The sequence below is a fragment of the Leptodactylus fuscus genome, chromosome 6, assembly GCF_031893055.1.
Source record: "Leptodactylus fuscus isolate aLepFus1 chromosome 6, aLepFus1.hap2, whole genome shotgun sequence".
In the NCBI taxonomy this organism is placed as follows: Eukaryota; Metazoa; Chordata; class Amphibia; order Anura; family Leptodactylidae; genus Leptodactylus; species Leptodactylus fuscus.
Window position 1 is genome coordinate 137,558,439 of NC_134270.1, and position 26,581 is coordinate 137,585,019.

General features: G+C 42.2%; 1 protein-coding gene across 2 annotated transcripts in view; it reads left to right on the forward strand.

Annotated features, from left to right (window-relative positions):
- The first annotated feature begins 12,943 nt into the window (after positions 1 to 12,943).
- ACSS2 (acyl-CoA synthetase short chain family member 2) overlaps positions 12,944 to 26,581 on the forward strand; it is a 28,053-nt gene continuing 14,415 nt past the window's right edge. For both annotated transcript variants that reach the window (XM_075277314.1, XM_075277315.1), the window contains exons 1-7: positions 12,944 to 13,377; positions 16,861 to 17,056; positions 21,994 to 22,085; positions 22,200 to 22,303; positions 23,707 to 23,779; positions 23,966 to 24,041; positions 25,498 to 25,612. In XM_075277314.1, the coding sequence (XP_075133415.1) occupies positions 13,266 to 13,377; positions 16,861 to 17,056; positions 21,994 to 22,085; positions 22,200 to 22,303; positions 23,707 to 23,779; positions 23,966 to 24,041; positions 25,498 to 25,612 (768 nt within the window). In that variant the 5' untranslated portion in view covers positions 12,944 to 13,265. The remainder of the gene's footprint in view (positions 13,378 to 16,860; positions 17,057 to 21,993; positions 22,086 to 22,199; positions 22,304 to 23,706; positions 23,780 to 23,965; positions 24,042 to 25,497; positions 25,613 to 26,581) is intronic.

The window sequence follows — 26,581 nt, forward strand, 5'->3', positions numbered from 1 at the left end:
ACTGTATACAGAGCCTAAACAGTCTGATGTCATATACGGTACAGTGATTTGTGACATTAAAGGGATCTTATCATTCACACACTATTTTTTTCTAGGTACCATGTCGGAATAGCTTTAAGAAAGGCTATTCGTCTCCTACCTTTCATTGTCTTCTCCGTGACGCCGTTCGCCTACAATCCCGGTTCTTGTCGGTATGCAAATTAGCTCTCTCGCAGCACTGTGGGAGGGCCCCAACGGTCAAACAGCACTGGGGGCGTCCCCAATGCTGCGAGAGAACTCTCTCCAGTGCTGCCTCCATTGTTGTCAGGAGCGTCCTCTTCAGCCTCTTCTTCCGGCGATGACTTGTAACTTTTAGGCCTCAGGCCTTCGGCAGAACAGACTGCGCATGCCCACAGGCCACGAGAAAATGGCCGCTTACAATACTGTGCAAGCGTTAAGTGGTTTTTACCACTTAAAAAAATAAAATAAAAAATACATGGAGTCGCCATATTTTGACTCCTTTAACTTTTTTATATTTCCGTGTATGTGGATGCATAAAGCGTCTTTTTTTTTTTTTTTTGCGGGGACAGATGCACTTTTTATTTATAGTATTTTGGGGAATGTCTATTGCTTTGATATCTTTTTATTCAAAGTTTAAACGGTTCGATTCTTTTGATTATTTATTTTTTTCTGCTATGCCGTTCACCATATGGAAATATAGGTTTGTAGAATGTGAGTTTACGGACATAGGAATACCTTATGTGTATGTGTATTTTTATGTGTTCTAGGGAAAATTTTAATTTTTAATTTTTTTTTTCTACTTTTATTTTGAACCCCAGGTGTTCTGATCACTAATACAATGCATTCTAAAATACTAGCAGTTTTATTACAGGGTGCATAGAGCGGCACAGAGACCTACAGAGACACAGGGACAGGCTGGAGGAAGTTTAGCAAGTGCAATCAGTAAAGAGACAGAAGTAAGTACAAAAAATGTTGTTTTTTTTAAACGTACTCATTGGCCCCGGGTGTTCTCCCAGAGCAGTTCGATCCTACTGCTCGACTGTATTCTTGCAGTGGAATCCATCACCGGCTGTGGCGTCCTGGTTCCCTTTTGCTGAGGTTGATTATTGACCTCAATAGTCACGTGCCACGGACACTTCTGCCAGAAGAAAACTTCAGGACTGGACCGAGTCATGAGGCACCAGAGCATCAGGGACAAGTGAGTATGCTTTTTTTTTTTTTAGTTTCCCTGGCCTAATTAAAATTTTAGCCTGGACAACCCCTTTAAGTCATTTTGGAACTTGTGACGGCAAACACAGAAAAAAAAATTAAAACTTGTCTGATCCTTGCAGAGAGGAGACTGCACAGCATGGAAATGAGTGAAACATACATAAAATAAGTGCAGGGTGTAAAATACAAACAGGTCAGGAGTGCAGTGATAGAAATAAAGGTTTTCACTGAACTGCTTCTTTAAGTTGTCTGCAGCTATGCCCTTAGGTTTGGTTCACATCTGCGCTTGGGCCATTCTGTTTCCCTATCCGCATAAAATATGCATTTTTCTCTCCATATTTTTCCTGCTGAAACCGAGCAAAAGCCACATGAACTCCATGATAGTCTATGGGGTCTGCAGGTTTCCTTAGGTAACCGCTTTTTTATGCAAAGAGGTTTCCATTTGGGGGGTCCACAAGCGGAATCCCCAAACAGAAACCCGAATGCAGATGTGAACCATGCCTTATCTGAAACCTCATGGTGCAAGAAGTAACAACCTAGTATTAGACATTTGATATTATTATTATTATTATTACCCATTAATGGTGAATGGCCCTAGGTTTATTTACTTAACAATTCATGACAATCTAGTCTGGAATGTATCTGGACACAAAATGACCATTCGGGTTATTGTACTTGTGTACCAGGACACATCTGTGTCAAAGTGCCACCAGATTCTGAAGCAGTTATTGATTACAACAATAAGAAATTAAATATTAATCTTCTGTTCTATGAGAGCACATCCAGTCTAGCCGAAATAAAACTGAATTTGTATCTATTCACACTTGTTTTCACACAGCTGTAAGTAAAGCTTTGGAAGTATTTTGACGGGGGGTTTTCACATTTCCTTCCAATTATCTGTTAATAATTTTAGGCTCTCCTTGTGTAAGCTTATATTGATAAGGTATAACATTGTACTGTCTACCAATAAGTATTAGGACACCTAATGGTGGTAGAATAGAAAAACATTTCTTCCTATCCAATAGTTGGCAGACCCCAGCAGATGCTTCCTTACAGATGGTATTGAGCGACACAATACTCCTGGATGCCTGGTGACACTCCTGGTGTATGTGAGCCATCGGTTGGGTGCGGTTTCTCTGGCCAGCACTCGTCGGTCTCTATCTCCCAGTTTCGGGGGTCTGCTGACTCGGGGAACATTCCGACAATCACCGTTCACCTTCCACTTCATAATCACATAGGTCACTGTCGATTTTGGGTAATTCAGTTCACTTGCTATGTCCCTTAAGGATCAACCATTTCTGTGCTACCCACAATTACCCCTTTTCTCAAAATCTGACGACTCTGCACTACGTGGCATCTTGCATGCGACTAATGCCAATGCGGTTTCCTATTTAACAGCGGAAGGTGTGACGTACATCACGACCCCAGATACTGTGTCTTCATTTGCATGGGTCTCCAAATACTTATTGGTAGACAGTGTATATGTTGTGAGAAGGTGACAGGCAGAGTGCTGGAGTCCCAGTGTATCTCTCCCAGATTTCTAACTTATGAGTGGTCCAGGGCGGGTCTTGAGTAGGCCCAGCCCCAGGTGTGGGTCCTAGGCTCATTACTGGCCCATAAAAGGCTGCAGAGCCTGCACTTCAGGGCAGATCCTGGGAGCGAGAGGAAAAGCCTGGGTCTGACACTGCGAGACAATATTGTGTTTTTTTGGTTGATTCGTGTGGCTGGTAGTAAGCCCCACGTACAGTCAGTATTTATTGTTTAGTTAGTGCTCAGACGAGCAGGATTTTATTTTATACTGTTTTGCTTGAAGCTAAGGATGTATTTTATTTTGTTCATTTTTGTACCTGATATGAAGGTTTGTTTATTTTGATGTTTTGTTTTTTTCCTGGAGTATCTGAGTACATGGAGGCACTGCTTCTATCGAGCGACCTTCCCCACAATGTTTAACTAAAACCTTATAACTCTTGAGACTTATAATTCAATAGCAGCTGTATTACAAATGGCCTATATAGTTACAGTCCTATGAAAAAGTTTGGGCACCCCTATTAATCTTAATCATTTTTAGTTCTAAATATTTTGGTGTTTATAACAGCCATTTCAGTTTGATATATCTAATAACTGATGGACACAGTAATATTTCAGGATTGAAATGAGGTTTATTGTACTAACAGAAAATGTGCAATATGCATTAAACCAAAATTTGACCGGTGCAAAAGTATGGGCACCTCAACAGAAAAGTGACATTAATATTTAGTAGATCCTCCTTTTGCAAAGATAACAGCCTCTAGTCGCTTCCTGTAGCTTTTAATCAGTTCCTGGATCCTGGATGAAGGTATTTTGGACAAACAATTCAAGTTCAGTTAAGTTAGATGGTCGCCGAGCATGGACAGCCCGCTTCAAATCATCCCACAGATGTTCAATGATATTCAGGTCTGGGGACTGGGATGGCCATTCCAGAACATTGTAATTGTTCCTCTGCATGAATGCCTGAGGATTTGGAGCGGTGTTTTGGATCATTGTGTTGCTGAAATATCCATCCCCGGCGTAACTTCAACTTCGTCACTGATTCTTGAACATTATTCTCAAGAATCTGCTGATACTGAGTGGAATCCATGCGACTCTCAACTTTAACAAGATTCCCGATGCCGGCATTGTGCACACAGCCCCAAAGCATGATGGAACCTCCACCAAATTTTACAGTGGGTAGCATGTGTTTTTCTTGGAATGCTGTTTCTTTTTGGATGCCATGCATAACACCTTTTTTTTTTTTATAACCAAACAACTCAATTTTTGTTTCCAAAATGAAGCTGCCTTGTCCAAATGTGCTTTTACATACCTCAGGCAACTCTATTTGTGGCGTACGTGCAGAAACGGCTTCTTTCACATCACTCTCCCATACAGCTTCTATTTGTGCAAAGTGTGCTGTATTGCTGACTGATGCACAGTGACACCATCTGCAGCAAGATGATGCTGCAGCTCTTTGGAGGTGGTCTGTGGATTGTCCTTGACTGTTCTCACCATTCTTCTTCTCTGCCTTTCTGATATTTTTCTTGGCCTGCCACTTCTGGGCTTAACAAGAACTGTCCCTGTGGTCTTCCATTTCCTTACTATGTTCCTCACAGTGGAAACTGACAGGTTAAATCTCTGAGACAACATTTTGTATCCTTCCCCTGAACAACTATGTTGAACAATCTTTGTTTTCAGATCATTTGAGAGCGGGCTGTCCATGTTCGGCGACCATCAAACTTAACTGAACTTGAATTGTTTTGTAGAAAGAAATGGTCCAAAATACCTTCATCCAGGATCCAGGAACTGATTAAAAGCTACAGGAAGCGACTAGAGGCTGTTATCTTTCAAAAGGAGGATCTACTAAATATTAATGTCACTTTTCTGTTGAGGTGCCCATATTTTTGCACCGGTCAAATTTTGGTTTAATGCATATTGCACATTTTCTGTTAGTACAATAAACCTCATTTCAATCCTGAAATATTACTGTGTCCATCAGTTATTAGATATATCAAACTGAAATGGCTGTTGCAAACACCAAAATATTTAGAACTAAAAATGATTAAGATTAATAGGGGTGCCCAAACTTTTTCATAGGACTGTATTAGTCCAACATCCATTTGTAATAATGCCAGCCGGACACTAGACCTTAGAACTGACTTCACCCATAGTAGTACCCCAGGAATTAACTAGGGCTAAATAGCTTAATAGTTGGACAAGCACAAGAGGAAACATATAAAGCATGTATCAGCACAGCAGATAACAGGTAATGCAAGGAAATAGGAACTCTCCATCAGACAGGGAATTGTATGGATGATGATGGAGAAAACAGATGGTGGCGGTGGGACTAGGTAACAGAGAAGACAAATGATAACAAGACGAACAAACACAACAGACCCTGAACAGGAATAGCACCGGATCTAAAAACACTGCACATCAAACCTGAAGTAAGCCAAGTAGATGCAACAGGGAACAACAAAGAGGAATTGTAAGTTTCAGGCTAGACAGGAAGGAAACCCATGAAACAGACTAAGGGTTCTTTCAGATGAACGATTTTTCTGTCCGACTAATGTCTGTGGAAAAAAAACCCCACATATCACAGACAACACTTTCATCTTTTATAGTGAATGAAAATATTTTCACATCTGTTTTGTCATGGGCCAAGAGACACTGCGAAAACCTGCATGCAAAAAAATTATTTTTCTCTTTTCACTACTCATCTCAGCCATTCAAGATCACAACAGACCAGCCGCCAGTTATATAACAACTTCCATACTAGCATGTGAGGGATGAGGATACAGCCTGACCTTCTCATCTGGTGATTTCAGGAAAAAATTAACGGATACCCAACACACATCTGATAAACCCCATTAGTTAGTGAAGTCCCTAGGGATCCCTTCCTGTCACTTGATAGTTTCGAATGTATAGGACAATACAGGTGTGCACCTAGCACCCATATCACTCATACCATATACACAAGCACCCATTCATTACCTAAATGAAACGGTAAGGCACCCTACCCAAAACAGAGGTTAGGAGAATACGGGGTGGGCAGTAAATTTACCAATATACTGCCCTATTCTATGGAAGGAAGAGAGATGCCAATGGTGACGTTCTCAACGGGCCTCATGGATTGAGCAACTTTGGGATTGAGTGGACGAGTTGCATAAGAATGCTTTAGATATCTCGTCTACAACACAGGCAGACAAGAAGGGCTGACAATATGTAACTAGATCTTTAGCAGTATCTAGGAAACACTTCTGGAGTTTTGATGGATAAATCAATAATGTTGAATGACTGGCGCTGTTATAATAATTGATTTCATGCGGCTCATTGCTGAATAGTCCCTGTGGGGATTTGGTGGTTTTACGTCTAGTTGTGGTTATTGAACTGTGAGTGCAAATCCACTTATACTGTAAATCTATTTCCATAGCCGAGGGACTGATACAGTATGAGGCAAGATAGGCAGAATTTGCCAAGGTTATGTTCACACATGACAGATCTAGATTTGCTAGCGGAAAATTTTACAGTGATACTGTAGCAGCAGGGAATGTAACAATCTCCTTCACATATTATGCAAAATTAGACTAGACAGTCTCTAACAGCACCAGATTTTCTTATCACTCAGACTCAATTTTTTGTAGGTACCACGTCGGAATAGCCTTAAGAAAGGCTATTCTTCTCCTACCTTTCGTCGTCTTCTCCATGCCGCTGTTTGGCTACAATCTTGGTTTCTCTCGGTATGTAAATTAACTCTCTCGCAGCACTAGGGGCAGGCCCCAGCGCTCAGACAGCAATGGGGGCGTCCCCAATGCTGCGAAAGAACTCTCTCCAGCGCCGCCTCCTCTTCTTCAGCAGCGTCATCTTCAGCCTCTTGTTCCAGCGGTGGCTTGTAACTTCTAAGGCCTCGGGCCGAGCAGACTGCGCATGCCCACAGGCCACGAGGAAATGACCGCTTGCACAGTACACAGTATTGTAAGCGGCCATTTTCTCGCGGCCTGTGGGCATGCACAGTCTACTCTGCCCGAGGCCTTAGAAGTTACAAGCCACCGCTGGAACAAGAGGCTGAAGATGACGCTGCTGAAGAAGAGGAGGCGACGCTGGAGAGAGTTCTCTCTCAGTGCTGTCTGAGCACTGGGGCCAGCCCCCAGTGCTGCGAAAGAACTCATTTACATACCGGCAAGAACCGGGATTGTAGACGAACGGCGGCGCGGAGAAGACGACGAAAGGTAGGAGAAGAATAGCCTTTCTTAAGGCTATTCTGACATGGTACCTACAAAAAATTGGGTCTGAGTGATAGGATCCCTTTAAGTGTCTAATGATATCCCTGATGTACTTTTAGACTGTCTATCTATACGCCCCTAACGCTAGGTTCACACTGGCATCGCCTCTGTTGTTCGGGTCTGTTGGTGCATGACGTCATCGAGAAGATCTACATGGACACCAAGAAGAGGTGAGGGAAAGTGAATATAACGCCAGGGCTAAAACACCCTAATCCATTTCAATGGAATACTGTCAAAAATGGCTGTCATGGGTGCTACAGCGATGTTCTATAGACTTAAAGGGGTACAGCTATAGTATCTGCAACTGCTGTTGTGTGTACGATAGCTGCACAGCACCCAACATATAAACAATGCTGGGAGCTGCGTGCTATGGGAAACAGCTGGTCTGCAGGGGGTCCTGACAGTCAGGACATATAACAGACAATATGCGATGTGAATAATGAAGGGGTTACGGTACTTGCACAAGCGCCACGGTCCCTTCAAACAGCTGGTCTGCAGGGATCCTAGGCGTTGGACCTCCACTGATCTATTAGGTAACTGGAATATCCCCTTAGAGGGGTTATAAACTGAGGGGTCCCTTGTAAAGATAATACATTAATGGCAGCAGAGATCTTAGACCTGGAGAGTTCAGTACAGTGACCTCCACAAGCAGCAGAAATGAGTGCCGATCTCTGAGGCTAGAGGTGTATTATCTTTACAAGGGAGATAGCGGACAGAAACCAAAGCACAGGTGTGAACCTAGTGTTACAGAACAACTCCCTACTGACTACTATAGCAGGTGCTATATTACATATGTTTTGCACTTTCTTCTATTACAACACATGACATGTGTATAATGGATGTGGGACACTGGTATCAACCAGTTGTATGAACATCACATGACCACTGCAATTAGTATTCATAATTGGATTCCCATGGACGAAAGCTGTCACACTGGAAGAAGATATCAGGCGACCATGGGAATTTGGAGACTCATCTACACAGAGGTCAGTAGGGTCATCCTCTAGTTTCACAACAGAACATTTTTTATTATTAAGTTTATGGAATTGCAAAGCAATTGTCTGAAAAAGATAAAGAAGTGGGAAGCAAAATTTGAGCTTTGCTTTTGCCTATGCTGTCCTGCTACAATAGAGAGGTTGTTTGGTCAATATTTAACCAGCAGCAGAATCGGCAATTACTGCCAACATGAATAGAGAGGTCTCTGCATTTCTTGGCAGAAAAAACGCAGTAACCTTGCTCCGATCTCACAGACAGGCAAACAGAAGATCAAAGTCAAAGCATAAATGCATTACATAGGGTAAAGATCTGGATTGTGCGATATTATAATAGCTGTCTGATACGGACAACCTCCTTGTCAGTGTGGCTCTGCTCTTTGAAAGCAATGGATGCCCATTCTAATGAGTACTATGTGATGTTTTCGGCTATATTCACACTAATGGAGGCTACAACACTCTGCCAGATCCGATGCATGATAGATTTCTTGTGTCAAATTGAAAAATTGCTTCTATCAGTCTTTCTGTTTTAGGGTTTGTATTGGGTGGTGAACACAAAAGAAAATGGCCTAAGCCTACATTCACACAACCACATTAATTTCACTGTATGTGAATAGGGGCATTATAGTCTATGGGGTCCGTGTGGTTTCCTTAGGTAACCACTGTATAATGTGTTCGGTATTCCGTTCGGGGGGTCCCAAGCGTAATACCGAATGCAGATGTGAACCAGGCCTGAGTCTGTTGTAGCATATTATTGGGGTATGCCCTAGCTTGCTGATCAGTGGGGGTAGGACTGCTTGTACCCCTCACTTATGAGAGTAAAGGAGTTGCAACCCTAGTGATACACATCACTGTGTAGGTCCTGCACTTTGCCTTGAGTTGTGTTGCAGTTCTCTGCATCCACATGGTCCATCTATTCTTCAATGACAGATGCAGTTCATAGTGGGTTAAAATACCCGATCCACAATTGGGAATCATGGCAGTTAATAGGTTAATAATATAATTGTCTCTTCTCCCTGCTGGTATTCTCCTGCTCTCTGGTTAAAGTGAAACTGCAAGTATATGCAGCCCTGCTTTAAGCAGTAATAACTGTAAAGGGGGCTAAAGACAAGATTCTTGGCTTTAAAATAAGACCAATATGGCGTCTCTGCTCGAGGCTCTGGAGTTACAGCTGTTTAACCCCCCTCGTTTTCAATAAGCGAGACTCAGGGGCTTCAGCAAAGTGCAGAAATTTCACCCCGAATAGAACAAGTTCATTGACACTAGAACTTTAAACGGCTTTAATTCTGGAGCAGCGATATGACCAAGATCATGTCTATAGCCCATATAGGTTTAAAGATATCACTGGTTAAAGCGGAAGTGCATATACAATGTGCAGGGGAACATGAGTAGATGGCAGTGCAGGTAGAGGACAAAGTGATTTTGTTATTCTTCTGTCTCTTTAGATAACCCCAAAGGAGGAGGTGCCATGGATTTTTGTTTATTTTTCACCCCCTCCCATTATCAGTCAGAAGCATATTCCTTATATGCTGCTGTCAATACTGACCGTGGTCCCTAAGGCATTTTACAGAAAAAGTAAAAATAGACTTTTTTGCCCTTCTAGATAAAGAGGACCTTTCATGGTCCGGGGCACAGGCAGTTCTATATACTGCTGGAAGGCCGACAGTGAGTTGAATTCAGCGCACTGTCGGCTTTCCTGATCTGTGCCCCGGGTAAATCGCTATCGGTCCTGGTATCGTAGCTCTTTACAGTCAGAAGGGCGTTTCTGACAGTCACTCAGGCACGTCCTTCTCCATAGCAGCGCCTATCGCGCTGTATAGTGTGAGCGGGGAGGAACGCCCCCCTCCCCTCCTGATAATACTCGTCTATGGACGAGTACTGTGAGTAGAGGGAGGGGGCGTTCCTCCCCGCTCTCACACTGTACAGCGCTATAGGCACTGCTGTGGAGAAGGACGTTCCTGAGTGACTGTCAGAAACGCCCTTCTGACTGTAAAGCGCTACGGTACCCGAGGCACGAATCGGGAAAGCCGACAGTGTGCTGAATTCAGTACACTGTCGGCTTTCCAGCAGTATATAGAACTGCCTGTGCCCCGAACCATGAAAGGTCCTCTTTAATGGGGAATTTTTTTTTTAATAAAAACCGCTCAATTGTCATTACCACAACTGTAAGAACCCCTAAATAAAATTAGTATGTTATTTATTCTACATAATAAACACCATAAACCTTAAAATTCAGATGCCAAGATTGATGTTTTCTGATCATTTCACTTCCCAAAAAGTAATAAAACCTCTTATGTACCAACATAATACAAGGTCTCGTAAAGCTACATGAAAGCGGGAATGCAGAGGATAAATTGTTACTGGTGTAAAGCTAAAATGTTAACTTGTGGAGCAACACGGTGGCTCAGTGGTTAGCACTGTAGCCTTGCAGCGCTGGATTCCTGGGTTCAAATCCCACCAGATACAACATCTGCAAGGAGTTTGTATGTTCTCCCTGTGTTTGCGTGGATTTCCTCTCATTCTACAAAGACATACTGATAGGAAAAAATGCACATTGTGATCCCTATATGGGGCTCACAATCTACAGTAAAGAAAAAAAATAAAACGTTAATTCGCTAAAGGATGCAAATGCACATAAGGCACCGGAGTTCTAGGTCAGTAATATTTATTTCAGCCATAAATTCAAAATCAGCAGTTTTTTGAAGGGTATTTCTGTACTTACGAGAAATTGTGTATCGAATTGTGGGGAACATTTTCTCCTTTAACTATATTTAAAAATAAATATTTTGGGGCTAAAGTGATTTTTTTTATTGCAAAAAATAATCTTTTTTAATTGTATGTCCCAATATTAATAAAATCTGAAACTTTTTAGGGGTTTACAAATAAGACATGTTTATCTGAAAACTATTCCAGCAAAAACTGCTTTCCAAAATCCAAATAGATCTCTTTCTGATTCAGGCCCCCCCATACCCATACAGCAGATTACGACCAAATACCCTCCATGTTTAGGAGAAAATGTGTATGCATGCTCTCCTTTAACCCTTTGTGAAAACGAATTGTTATGATAGAGTCTCTGGTGCAAATATCAGAAATTGCAGCAACAGAGAGCAGTAGAAGTTTGCCACCTGAGAAGCCAGATGGACTTGTGCTGAAATTGGGGCTCAAGTTATCACCACAGAACCTGGTGCAAGAAATAAACACTACACAAATTGAAGTCAAGCCGGAACCCACAAGGTAGATCAGAATCAGGAGGATATCAATAGAGTGAACATCCAAAACGAGTCAATCCAAGAGGTAATGACTAGAGATGTGCGAATACTATTTGAAACGGCAGTTTCGAATACCACGCTCCCATAGGAATGAATGGGAGCGGCCGACGCACAGGGAATTAAGCAGCCGGACGCCAGCGCGGCTGCTTCCATTCATTTCTATGGAGCGAGGTATTCGAAACGGCCGTTTCAAATACTATTCGCTCATCTCTAGTAATGACAGTGCCAAAATCTTGAGACAAGCAGATTTCCAATAACAAGCCAAAGGTCAGTTCCGTGAGAAAACGTCAGAGCCAAATAAGAAGACGAGCAGATTTCCAGTAATAATCCAAAGACCAATTTATAGCAGTCCAGTACATGATCAGGATATGAAAGCCACACCATGTACAAACAAATAGCAGGCACCTGGCTGAGGAGAAAGAGGGTTTAAATAGCTCTCCTCAGCTAACTGGATAGGGCTAGGAGAACGCTCAACAATTCAAATTGATGCCGCACTGGGGGGAAAAAAGTGTCCCAATGGTAAAAAAAAAATCTGTGAATCAGATGTGGGGTCATAAAAAAACACCATATTACTGGTGGTCTATATATGCATTTATACTGCCTTCCATACTTCTTCCTCACACATCATATTACTGGTGGTCTATATATCTGGATATATACTACCCTCTATACTTCTTCCTTACACACTATATTACTACTAGGAGTCTGTGTATATACTACCCTCTATACTTCCTTACACACTATATTACTACTAGGAGTCTGTGTATATACTACCCTCTATACTTCCTTACACACTATATTACTACTAGGAGTCTGTGTATATACTACCCTCTATACTTCCTTACACACTATATTACTAGTAGTCTGTATACACACTACCCTCCATACTCCTTCCTCACACACAATATTACTAGTAGTCTCTGTATACACTACCCTCCATACTCCCTCCTCTCTATACTTCCTTACACACTATATTACTAGTAGTCTCTGTATATACACTACCCTCCATACTCCTTCCTCTCTATACTTCCTCACACTGTATATTACTGGTATTCTGTATATACACTACCCTCCATACTTCTTCCTCTCTATACTTCCTCACACACTATATTACTAGTAGTCTCTGTATACACTACCCTCCATACTCCTTCCTCTCTATACTTCCTCACACACTAGTCCTTCCTCCTACTTCTATTTATCAACAACCACACCCAAGTGTGACAGCGCAGTGAGCGCCATGTACACAGAGCAGAGCCGCTATGTGCTCCTCCAGACAGCAGGGGGAGCCTTGGAGCCGCTGAGAACACAGGCGCCGCTTCTTTGTGCGTCTTGCAGTCTCCTCCTCTGTGGGGTCAAACCTGGACATGAGGAAGGACTCCTCACAGCTCGTGAGCACGGTGCTGCTGCCCGCAGGTCTTCCTCAGAGGACACTGTCACCCGCGGCAGCTGCTTGAAGACCTCCATCCTCCTTCTCCTCGTTGTCGCTCCCTCCTCAGCCTGCATTTCTCCTCCAGGTCCCTGGCACCTTCCTGTGGCTCCGGGGACTGAATGAAACTTCTTCTCTCTGTACTTTCTTCTGTGCGGGTCGCCTTGACCCTCTGCAGCGCTTCTTCCATGAGCTGCGGATTTGCAGATCTTAAGATTTTAGACATTTTTTAGATTTTTATAAATATTCTTCCACTAACGGTTGTGCTTTCTGGGACTCCGTGTGCTGCAGCCTGTTGCATAGGAAGTTGTGCTCAGTCTGCATGGTCGCCTTGCCCTGTCTACACTGCTGTATTGCATATGTGTAGATGTTGTGTACAGTCACACTCCTCATTGCATCTGGTACTATAAGCTCTTGACTTTGACTTTGCAACTGTTGCATATGATTGATTCAATATTTTTGAATTTGCAACATTTTTAGTTAATTTTTACTATATTCCCATTTTTTGCTCTTTTTGAGCAGAGCCCGGTCTGTCTATTTTTACCCTGTTAGTACCTGCGGTTGCGATATAGCCATCATGTCTGCGCCTGATGTGTTCCCTCCTGCACCAGAGGTCTCGGCTGCTGCACATGTCAAATCTTTTCAGAAATATCAGGAAATGTATGAGAAATCAATCCGAGAGCCCGGCGGTGAGTGATGTCTCATTTTAGTGATGTTTTAGGGGTCCGTAAACTGCGGTGCCCTTGTGAATCTATTATGGCATGTCAAAGTCACATTGAAATCAATGGGATTCTTATGTCAGAGTGAGAGGTCATATCATCCCAGAAAATCCAGTTTTTCTTACTAATTCATATGGCTCAAATTCTAAGTTTGTGGTACAAACAGTGGTAAAAACAAATACAGAGTCCTATGCCAATGCAGAAGATGGTAGAATACAGGAGCGGCAGAGCCCTGCTCGTCAGAGTCTATAATTTGGGACCATCCATCTCTCCTTATAAGAGAACAACACTCTTGTATTCCTGTACTTCATGGAGATGTAGTAGAGCTGAGTTTGTTATTTAACCATTCTGAGTGCTATTACAATATGCAAGATGTTAAAAAAAAAAAAATCCTGTGTAACACTACGGTACATATTGTGTAGAGTAAAATGTGCCACACGACTGACTCAGCTCTGCTAAACCCACCCATATACACACATTTGGATTTTTAACATATTTATGTCACTCACTTTTTAAATATTATTTTTCTGGTTGTTTGCTTTGTTTTTATTATATCATTTTTGTACAAATATTTCAAATATATTTAAAATAACTTTCACCATTATTTATCTGGTTTTATTGATATTATGAGATCCTGGACACTTTGTTTGAGTCCATAAAATTTCTTTTTCATGCTGGGGTTCCCTTATGCCTTTGTAAGGGATCCTACAGAAAAGATCAATGGCAACTGCTGTCCCTGGTACTAAAATCCTGTAAATGGATTTCTCCTCTAAGAAGACATCCCTTATTTAGGGGATAGTGGATAAGTCTCCCCATCGATCACAAGAATAGGGGTCTCCAATTCCCCTCTTTATTAGGTTGTGGAGTGCATGCATGACTACTATCCCATTCACTTTTATGGGAAAAGCTGTGTTTGGCATTTGCTGTCATTCATAATGCAGTGAAGACAGTGGTGTAACTAAAGTCTTGTGGGCCCCGGTGCAATCTTTTGTCCAGGGGCCCCTACCTAATCCCTACAGCGAATTCTTGATAGTGATGGTTACGGGTGTTAAGGAGTTTAATGAACCTTAGGGGAATCTGTGGGTCTCCTTGGTTTATGGACTCTGTGGACTTCAGAGACTCTAAAGGAAATGTGAACCTAGACTAAGGGTCTCCGCTACTGGACCCCAAAATAAATGGGGGCAGGAATAACAATCTGTTACTCTTGACCTAAATATATGATGTTTTAAGCCCCTCTATGATGAATTTAATTGAGGTGAGATATAAAGTAGAGGTACCCTAATGGAGGACATTTTTATGGGGTTCCCTTATGGTAATCTTTGGGAATCACTGCTCTACATGTTGTGTTTATCTCTCTTCATTTACTGGTGCATATAAATGCCTGAGATGTTTCTCCTGCAGCGCTCATGTTTATATACACACCCTCCCCTCCTCCCCCAGCCATAGTCCCTCATATTAATGAATGAATGAATTTACTGCAAACATTGGCTGCACCTACAGCTTTTTCCAAAAGGACAAGGTGTGGCTAAGTATATGTTACATTTCAATATGTATCCCTTTAGTGCTCTACTTATTTATGCCAAAACAATGTTTTATAGGAAAGCCTGGATCGTTCATCCAGTTTTTCCTCCTGTTAGGTTGCAGCAAATTGTCATAAATTTGTAACACATTCAATGGCACCTCAAGTAAACTAGATGGGATTCAGGAAGGCTTATGTCACTGTAGAACTTCTCACTTCCTCAGGCTAGGGGATAAATGTTTGATCACTTGGGGTCTGGCTCATGGGGGCCCCAGCGATCACAAAAGGTGGAACCCACAGGTTCCTTCCCGTGCTCCTGTACTGTGTTGTGTAGCCATTGCTCCATTCGCTTCTGTGGGACTTCCGTGTATAGGATCTCTGGCAGTCTCCTAGATGTGAATTAGGGGGTGGCTTGCAGGGGTACTTGCAGGTTCCTGCTCTTATGATTGCTGGGGGTTCCAGTGGCTGACCCTCCGCCATTAGACCAGAGAGGGGTTGTATGTAAAAGATTTTTTTTACCACCCATCAGTATTTAAAATACGATTCCTATCGAGCTGGTGATGTAATAAGAGGTAGGAGTCCAAAGCACCTACAGATATATACAACTCCACATAGGGAAGGAGATCAGGAGACCTCTACACCCACCAGCAGAAAACAGATCCAGAACACTCTTAAAGGGGGCTCTATCAGCAAAATCATGCTGATAGAGCCCCACATATGCGTGAATAGCCTTTAAAAAGGCTATTCAGGCACCGTAAAAGTTATATTAAACTACCCCCCCCCCCCCCCCCCCCGTTTTAAAATAAAACCCTAAAACAGAATGTGATCAAGTTACCCATCATGCACGTTGGGCGGGCATTCAGGGTGCGCCGTCTTCTTCATCCACGCCTCCTCTTCCTCCGATGTCCTCGGGTCCCATCCTCCTCCGGCGCTCGCGAACTGACGTTGCTTAAAAAAAACTGGCCTGGGCGCATGTGCAGTAGCATGCTGCTTCTACTACGGCTACTGCGCATGCGCCCAGGCCATTTTTTTTAAGCAATGTCAGTTCGCGAGCGCCGGAGGAGGACGGGACCTGAGGACATCGGAGGAAGAGGAGGCGTGGATGAAGAAGACGGCGCACCCTGAATGCCCGCCCAGCGTGCACGTTCGGTAAGTTTATCACATTCTGTTTTAGGGCTTTATTTTAAAACGGGGGGGGGGGGTGGAGTTTAATATAACTTTTACGGTGCCTGAATAGCATATGTGGGGCTCTATCAGCATGATTTTGCTGATAGAGCCCCTTTAAGATTTGTACCTTTGTCTCCTCATATGCACTTGGTAGCCGCTTCCCCTTGCATACACTGAAACGGAGATCCGGTTATTTTCTCCGTGTTTGGCCGCACATTCTGCAGTAGGCCAACCCTGGGTTTTTGCTCTATTGGCACTGTTACTGAAAAATAATGGACCCTTTTTTCTAATCTCAGGCTGCCACTTTAACATAACAGTAGGTTACTCACCTCTCCTCGATCTCCTGCTGCTCTGGTCCCTACTACACTCCACTTATAAAGGGATTTCCCACTAATAACACTTATCCCATATGTACAGAAACATCCGATGTGTGATCATAGGGGAAGATTATAATACCTGTCAGTAATAGCATTGGTCACTGACTGTTTTGGAGAAGGCGCACTAAGGGGACAGAGTAAAACATGATGCAGCAGCAGACTACAGATGGTGTTTGTAGTCTGTAACCATGGAGGCCCGTATAGGAGTTGTATACTCATAGCAGTAGGAATCTTATTAAAATTGCACTATGAATGTTACGTTTTAGGAGCATAGTAGTAATAGAAAATAATCGATTGTAAAAGTTTACATATCTCAGTATTCAGTCTATTGGTTCACTGACTTCTGCTCTTCCTGTTCTTTATTACATACTTTTTACTACTTTTTTTCAGCGTTTTGGGGGGAGATTGCGAGTGATTTCTACTGGAGGGTCCCCCCTGCTCAGCCGCTCTTGAAATACAACTTTGATGTTACCAAAGGGAAGATTTATATAGAATGGATGAAAGGAGCAATCACCAATATATGTTACAATGTCCTTGATAGGAATGTCCATGAAAAGAAGCTCGGGGATAAAGTGGCATTTTATTGGTAAGTTACAGCTTTGCTCTTTAGATCTGCGTCTTCAGTGATCACATACCATTGTACTGGTACATGTTTGCAATGTTAGTCATTTCTGGGGAAGATAAAGATGTTTTCTCCTGGATATGACTCCAGTCTATACTCCCGATTATTACCTATGAACATTATAGAAGTGGGGAGATCAAGCAGCTCCCTCATATAAGATATGGTTGCCATTTATCGGCATTGAATGATATGGAGAAACGATATTAAATCTGGACCCTTGTACAAAAATAAGGTTTTCTCTGTACAGTACATTTATCATTTTAACTGTAAGCATCTGAACTATGTCCTAAAAGAGTTGGAGCGGTAGGTGCTAAGTGAGAGCAGTACATCGCCCAAGAGCACTCTCAGCACATTGAGCAGTAGGTCCTTTATAAGAAGCCTCTCTGCTTTTACCGTTCATGAGATTAGCCAGTCCCGTTGTGCACTTCTTATGTAGCATTAGGTTGGTAGAAGCTGGCTGACCTATTCTCTCCAATTTGTTGGCAATGTTTAGTGGGTACACAAATGATTTTACAGTTTCCAAATATGTCTAAGGCGCACCCTAAAGCACTCTTCTTCTCCGTTCCATATCTATAAACAACAAAAGCTGAATAAGAGGTAAATTTGGAAACCTCTACGGGGTATGGAAATCAGGTTTCGAACAAATTTACTGCTGACAGACTCCCTTTACCTCAGTCCAATGCTTGTAGTTGATAATACTTGGTGACCAGTGTATTTTTCACATCACTCATCTCCAAGGACATCATACGAAGCCTTTACTCTAATGTGCTGTTCCGCACATGCTGCAAAATTGTCCCCGGTCATGTACAATTTATCTGTGTTACTTCCAGTACATTACATGTTAGGCTTCAGTGTGTTTATCGTGTCCACAGAACTGTCCCTTTTGCTGTCAATATGAACCATATCTTAGCAGTGCAAAAGATCCGTATCTGGTTATGGGCACCTTCGTGTACAAAGTAAATTGATAGGCAATGGATTGAGGACCCACTGACCAAGATGCATTTGCCACATGGTCATTAAATATCCTATGACATATAAATGGCCTGTGTACAACAAAGCTGAACAAATGTAACGTAATGTTGACATATTTTAGTTTGCTTGAACAGTAGATCTAAAAAGGAAACAAAATCTCATTATTCCATTAATTTCGGTGTCTATGTGACACCTTATGGATGATGGTTATATGAGTGTTTTGGTTTTGTTTTCTTAGACCATCCCAAAATATTGCGGAGGTCAAAACATATGCACACCCATTCCAATCTTAATCTGGGTATACACTACATGAATATCAGTCAAACTCACCATATTTGGTGGGACAAGCCAACTAGCTAATGTCAATGTGACCTCCTGACTCTGTTGTGGAGTTTTAGTAGGCCAGATCCTGTCATTCTCCTGTGTCAGAGCTGTTTGGCATTGACTTACTCCCCTCTCCCTTTTGTAAATACACACTTGTTGAAGCCAAGCATGCATGTGTATTCAGGAGTGGAATTAATAGAGAGAGCTATTGGCTGAATGAGCGTATGGCCAGCTTAAGACCCAGACACTTCTAAGTCCTTGATCTCTTTGTAGCATCCTTCACTGCTGTTATCCTTGTATAGTCACTCAGCCTGCTCTCAGTTGTTTTCTGTTCATCATTGTCAAAATGTAAGGACAAATTTATTCCTGTGATTCAGTGTTACACAATAAATCACAAAAAAATCCAAGTAGGAGAATCCTTCTAATAGTTCCTGAAGCGATAGAGTAGACTCTGCTGATCAGATGCAGCTTATCAGTCATCCTAATAGGTTCAGCCGTCGTTGCAATTTATCATTTTATCAAATTCCATCAATAATCCATTTGACAGTGACGCTGTGCTTAGATTTAGTCTGTACCGTCTGCAAGCACCCAGCAGTAATGGCCCTGTGGAAATGGATGTTCTCCAGGGTTCTGTCATATGTCAGCCTAAATTATATAACAGGAAAGATGGCAGAATTTTAATGAACCGGGCACCACCATATTAGACTCTAATGGCTACACTCTATAATACACAAATTATAGCCATTACAAATAGCTCATTGGTGCGTTTCCAGTCAACATCTATTTATTGTTGGTGGTTGGAAGGACTGTGATTCCTAGTATATAACAGACCACAATTACTAGATAATTGTCTGACATCAATGCTATTGGAAGGGAGAAATGTGTGTGGTTATATCACTGCTGGCAAATTTCAAAGCAGAATATCAGTCAATTTATTGTACCCCGAGGGTACCCTATAATACTATTCAAGGGGACAGAAAATTACCAAGTCTTTATGGTGCCATGAAGATGGGACAGTTCCTGCACGCAAGGACTGTCCTATGAAATGAAAATGAAAGTACAGGATGGGGCCAAAAGTAATTGCATCGGCGGCAGAACGGGTTAAAAAGCCTGTGATCAGCGGGGGCTGTGATTGTGGGTATTAACGCCAGGTCTTTGCTGTGTGAAACAGTAGAGACCTGGCGGTTTTGGCGCCCGTCTCGCTTTGGGCCACCATATTTAAATACATGACACCTTCCCATAATAACTCGACGGATTTTATTTATCTTTGTGGTGAGAGTATGTCTTGGTTGGATGTCGATGGATTTGACCATGAATGCAGGAACGTTCTGTGTCCTGAAGCCCAGCTATAATTTCCTTGTATATGTAGTGTCCCTGCCGGTTTCTGTGTAAGGAGTGAGGAAATCATGGCTGAGGTGCCAGAATATAGAAAGTGTCTGCATTTGTGGTTGTATCCATTGGTGTGTGGCAGATTTGTTGTCATATTTGTCCAGTCCCACACCTGTGTTTATTTCAGCAGCATGTGTATAGATTTCTGCTAGTGCTATCCAGATAAATGATCTTCACAAAAATGTTTGCAACATCTGCTGTGTGTGAATATTGTCTTGATTGTGTTGGGAACAGACCTTTTAAATCTTTCTGGTCTTGATGATGGCTTCTATTGTCTCCTCTACGATATGTTGACCTGAGCAACAGTCCGTCTAGTTATGCAGTGAGAGGTTATGTATAACAAAAAGTATAAATGCATGATTGGGTGGGAAGGGGGGCAGGGAATCTGCTGATACCCCGACCATTTCCTCCCCCCGCTGCACATTCAGCCTCTCCATGCACTTCAATGGGAACTCTGACATACAGCACTCGGATATCTTCGGTACCATCCACCACCAGTCACACCCACATACAGCCTGGCTATGGGACAGAACCCATGTTCCTGGCGTCATGAGGCGTCTCAGCAGTCACATCCACACACCGATCAGATATTTAGGCTCTGTCCTATGGATGGAGGAGGATAAATACTTTTCATGACGTAACCCTTCGAACAGAAAAACACCGTTCTTTTTCTTTCTACTAATTTGGGTTCATGTCTTCCTTAACAAGCAGCCATTGTATGATTCACAGAAGTCTGCCTTCCCTGCTGTCTTATTTATTTGCATGGTGACACTATAAAAAGAAGCTGCCATACAGATAGATGATGGCTGGGACGCCCTGCACTATAGACTTTGTACATGAATGATACCTGACATACTTCATTGTCGTGTATTCTCACAAGTACAATCCTGATGGAACAGGAAGAAACTCACGTGACTTGCTTGCATAATACCGATGGTATTACAGAAAGTATACAAGTGTTTACTGTACACATATATGTACTGACAACATGGAGAGGTTCCTCACTGACTGATCATGCTGTTATATAATAAAATAATAAGAAAACCTCAGCGTTCTAAGCCCTAGTCAAAGCTGCAGTGCTTTTAGGGTTAATTCAAAGATATAACATGAAAGGCAACTTGTTACTGAGACGTTTTGTTGTATTATATTATATTATACCATTCCTTATATTAGATGGACAGTTTGTTACATATTTACTTTCATAGGACTTCAATCGCTAGTTTTTACTGAATTAGAGGACCTTTACTGCTTCTGTCTGACCATGACTGTCAGCCATTGGTTTGGCCTACAGACTTCATAGCCCTGGTTAACACAAATATACAAACCTGGGGCCAGACGATGGCTCAGTGGTTAGCACTGCAGCCTTGCAGCGCTGGAGGCCTGGTGTTCAAATCCCACCAAGAGTAAAAAACCATCTGCAAGGAGTTTGTATGTTCTCCCCGTGTTTGCATGGATTTCCATCCCATATTCCAAAGACATACTGATAGGGAAAAAAAAAAAAGTGCATTGTGAGCTCTATGTGGGGCTCACAATCTACATTTAAAAAAAAAACAAAAAAAAACAAATATACAAACCTGAGTCCTGTTTTAACTCCAAAGATGCTTATCTCGATGGTAAGCAACCCTCAGCTCTCCAGCTGTTGTAAAACTACAACTCCCAGCATGCATATTTGCTCTGCTGTTCTTGGAACTCTTACTTAAGTGAATGGAGCATGATGGGAGTTGTAGTTTCACAGCAGCTGGAGTGCAGAGGGTTGCTGAGACCTGCTCGATCTAGTGGTTGTGCCACCCCAGTTATGAGAACAGGAGTCCAAAAGTTCTCCTGTATGCACTGTGTGAATGAGGCACTGCGGTGGTTGTGTGATCAGTCTTCCATTCACCTCTATGCGACTGTCGGAGATTGGTTTTCCCCAGCAGCCTTATAGAAACCAGTGTTTCATTTACATGACCCCTAAAGAGGACCTTTCAGCCACCTGTTTTCCTGATCACTGGGGATCCCATAGTCCTCTTACATTTTATTCCCATCCTATAGATAGAGATATGTGTGTTTGGGCACAACTCTTTTAAACACTATGTATGATAACATTGTGTGGGTTACACTGCAATAGGTAATACTAATATAATGTTCTGGAGATTTCCCCTTTAAATGTGGACTATTATGTATTATTTGTTCTACTGTTACTTAAAATAGAAGATTTTTCTTTGTTTTTCTTCAAGGGAAGGGAATGAACCGGGAGACTCGACCACCATCACTTATGCAGAACTCCTTAAGAAGGTGTGCCAGTTTGCCAATGTTCTACGTGACTTAGGTATTCAGCATTGTTATTTGGCTATACTTGCATTATGCTTATTTGCTAATATACTAACGTGTGGTAAACTTTGTCAGTGTAACAGAATTCAACAAATTTGCATTGTTTCCTCAGGGGTTAAAAAAGGAGACCGTGTGTCCATTTATATGCCCATGGTTATAGAACTTGTCGTAGCGATGCTGGCCTGTGCTCGGATCGGAGCCATTCACTCTATAGTGGTGAGTTAAGGTTTGTGGAAATCCACAATTGTGGAGATTGATACTGGAGCACAGTATGGTATCAAATCAAATCAAAAAAGCTTTATTGGCACCTGATGATTCTGGCACTAAATATACAGCTCTTGCAGAGTTATAGTATTCTTTGTGCACTGAGCCTAGCGGAAAATTCATTATATGCACTTTCTGAGGCATGCTTCAAACTCGGCACTGGGACGTATCCATCTATGTCTATGCTAAGGCTAACTCTTTTTGGGGTTCAGTCAAATTTTATTTAGCGCATAAAAAAAATCAAATATTTAACTGGTTGACAAAGGTCACACATGACCACATGCAAACGTAGTTACACTTTAACGTGTACAGAAAACAAAAGAAAACAAGAAGTCGCACAATGGCCAGAATTATAACATTAACAAACAGAAGAACATGGTGTACTCTGCAAAGCACAATGGACTTAATCATAGTCTAGAAGTAAACGGAGAGAAGAACAAAATAGAAAGCAAAGGGGGAGAAGGTGTAAGGGATGGGTTGGGATAGGGTGGACATCTGAGGGACCTCCAAGGTACCACTAGTACACCTATCATCTGGTAGTGTGACAGGACACAGCTATCCCAGACATTCCAAGGCTTATACTTTTAAAGAAGACCTTTCGCAACCTCCACCAAGTCTGACAAATTGTATCCTCCAATAGATGGCGCTCCACCAGTCACCCACCATTTCTGTGCAGTCAATGCTATTATTAGTTTTAGCACCCAATATGTTTATTAGGCTCTCTTTTGTGAAGTGAACAGTCCTGTGCTGGGGCAGGTAGTCTGGGACCACCCACCTGACAGTAGAGAATCTAACTGGCATAAAGGGTGCCAAAAATAACAGCACTGATTATGGAATGGTGGGGGCTACAGAAAAAAACTCCATTGGCATCAGTGGAGAGGAGCCTATAGAAGGATACAGAGATGGAGTTGGTAGTGATATGGTGATAGGTTCTTTTTAAGCAGCTGTTGGAGGCTTCTTGTATCTCTCATGTCAGAGAAAAACAACCTCAGGGAGCCTTCACACGGAGTAAACGCGCATGTATTTTTGCAAAATACACGTGTAAAAATAAGACTCCCATTGACTTAAATGACTTTTTACAGGCGTATTCTTACACGTGTAAAAAATATCATTGAAGTCAATGGGAGTCTTATTTTTACACATGTATCTTGCAAAAATACACGCGCGTTTACTCCATGTGAAGGCTCCCTCATCAGAAGTTAAAAAACAAAAAAGAATTGGCTGATCTTCCCCAAGATTGGAATGGTTGGTGGGTTTTGTAGAAGCAATAATTCTAGCACATAGATTGCATATTTGCTTTCTAATAGATGAGAAATTATGTTTTGTTAGTAAATGTATCACATTTTTGTGTCTAGTTTGCAGGGTTTTCTGCTGAATCTCTGTGTGAGCGGATTTTGGACTCTCACTGTTCCCTCATCATTACAGCAGGTAGGCAAGGTTCTTAAAGGAGATTTCCAAGATGTAGAAATTTATGACTAATCATTGCTTATCTATATCAGATCAGTGGGGGTCTGAATCTTGAAAAATCCCTTTAGATACATGGATTGGAGTGTCGTATAAAATACGAGCAAATATTAGCATTTTTCTTGGGTTATTGATTATTTTTCGTTATAGATGGCTTTCTTCGTGGGGACAAGTTGATTAACCTGAAGCAGATTGCAGACGAGGCACTAAAGAAGTGTTTGGAGAAGTAAGTGGAGCGGAATTAAGGGTGTTGTCCCAGGGTTTAAATGTATGACCTATCCACAGGGGTTTCATATTGGTAGGAGTTCTGTGCCCCGATGATCTTGAGAATGGTGCTCACCTGTCCCGCATCGTTCTGCCCCATATAAATGGTGGAGTGGTGGTTGAGCACTTGTGCTGCCACTCCATTCATCTCTGGAGCGTCCAAAAAGAACCCAAGCACAGCACTTGGTAAATTCTATATATCCCATACCCTTGAAGTCTAACTAAACTATCAGATAACTTTTGATTTTCTGTTGGTATTTGTTTCGGTAAAGGGATTCTATCACTTAGAAAAGTGATTATGAGGTAAGCATAAAAAGGCTATTCAGGTGCTGCCTCCAATTCTGCCAAAGACCCCCCTCAGTTTTTAGTAAAAACAGGTAACTAATATATACAAATGATGCTCACCGAGCACCCTGGGCGTTCCCCAGGGCCAGCGAGTACCCTCTCTCTGAAACGCCCCTCCGTTGCTTGTACTCCAAAAGACCTCCTCCTCCACATGTCCTGTACCACCTATATCTTCTGAAGTCTCACTCCGGCTGGTTGAAATCCCATGCATGTGCAGTAACTCTCCATTCTAAGCGGTACTGCGCATGCCCGAGTGCCATTTTGTTGTAGACCATGCAGTTCTCTACAAAAAAAAAAAATGGTGCCTGGGCATCGTGGTGGGACAACTCTCTCTTGCACTATTATTGTCTTTTGGAGTACAAGCAACGGATGGGAATTGCAGAACTTGTTCCTGACCGAACTGGAGGCAGCTGCTGAATAGACTTTTTAAAGGCTAGTCAGGCATATGTTTACCTCAAAATCGTTTTTCGAAATGATAGACTCCCTTTAACAAATTTTGTAATATACTTTATTAACAATTTTTGGATATTGAGAGCTGTTCCTGCCTCACTGATGTTACTGTTGTACAGGGCTGTGTAATAAGTACGGGAGGGGAGGGTCACTACGAACACTTATATCGTGGACAATATAAAACATACACTAATTTATATCATATATATTATACAGCTGCATTTACATATCCTAATCCTGATTGTATTTTCAACCAGCGATATCTCTGGAAATAATACAGAGAGCACCATAACCTTAGTATGTCAAGGCTGCCTCAAGCACAGGAATCTGTACAGAGGACCGAGTTGGAAGCAGAAGGCACTGTACCATGTATAGCAGCTGTACCAGAATACTGTATCTCTGCTCTTATTCACTTGAATGGGGACAGAGCTGCAGTAGTCTGGCACGGCCGCTATACAGTGGACAACAGAAGATTGAGTTCAAGGTCCGGTTGTCCGATTCCCCCACCGATTTGATACTGATAAACTATTCTGAGCATAGGTCATCAACATCAAAATTGTCTAAGGGACTGGGAAGCCCCTTTAATGTGTTGAGTTTTAGATTTGACTGCTGCTTCTTTGCAGGAACTACCCCCTGAAGAAATGCATTGTACTGAAACATTTGGGGAGAGATGAACTCAACGGTGATGGAACAAGCAAATCCTCGCCTCCATGCAAGAGACTTTGCCAAAATGTCCAGGTAAACCTTTGAAGACGGATCTAATTTTCCAGCATGTATTTCAGCATGTGCCTGGTGAGGGTGTTTCCACCTGCTTGGCTTATGCAGGAGTGATGGCAAACCATTCAAGCTGGTTATGATGTAACAATTGCTTTATCCAGGTCTTCAGTACATATATGTGTTGGTTAAAAGTTTTATGCCATGAGGGGAGAACAGGAGGTCCTTTCCCCCTGCTGCATATTTAGCCTGACCAGAGCCAAATTGGTGGTGGATACATTTCAATGGGACTGCCGGAGATAGCAGAGTGTTTTACTATGGGTGTCTCTGGCGCTAGCATTGAAGAGAATGTGAGCGCCGTCCACCACTAGTCATGCCCACACTCAGCATGGCTGTGGTCAGGCTTAATGCACGGGGGGAAGGGAGGGAACACCCATTCTTCATAGCATAACCCCTTTAAGAACAATACTTCTTAGAAATCGAAATTTGTTCCTACACAGTCTCATATGGAAAAAAAAAAACAGTTAAATGTTTATGAGCCTGTTACATTGCCCAGTGCACACTGCCTGTAGTGTAATATCCTATAATATCATTACGTGTTCATTACATTACATGCAAGAACCTTCATGTATTGTACATAACTCCATAATCCAATAAAGCTCAACCAGTATTAATAGAGAAAACTTTCTCCTCTGCGTGGGTGCAAGCTGTCTGCTGCAAGGTTTTTATGGTTCAATGGTCATGAGGGTTACATTGGATTAAACAATTATTGCGTGTTCATGTGGCAGATTTCACTCTGCAGAATTGCATGTAGAAGATCTGCAACATGTTATATATTTTATTTTAAATTTAGTTTTTATTGAAACACAGGAAAGGAAAAAGAAGGTAGGGGCATTAATACTGCAACATTTTATATAGCGCAATCCATACGCGGAGTAAAAATCTGCAGCATAAACTGCCTTGTGGTGCAGACTTTGCAGATTTTCACCACAG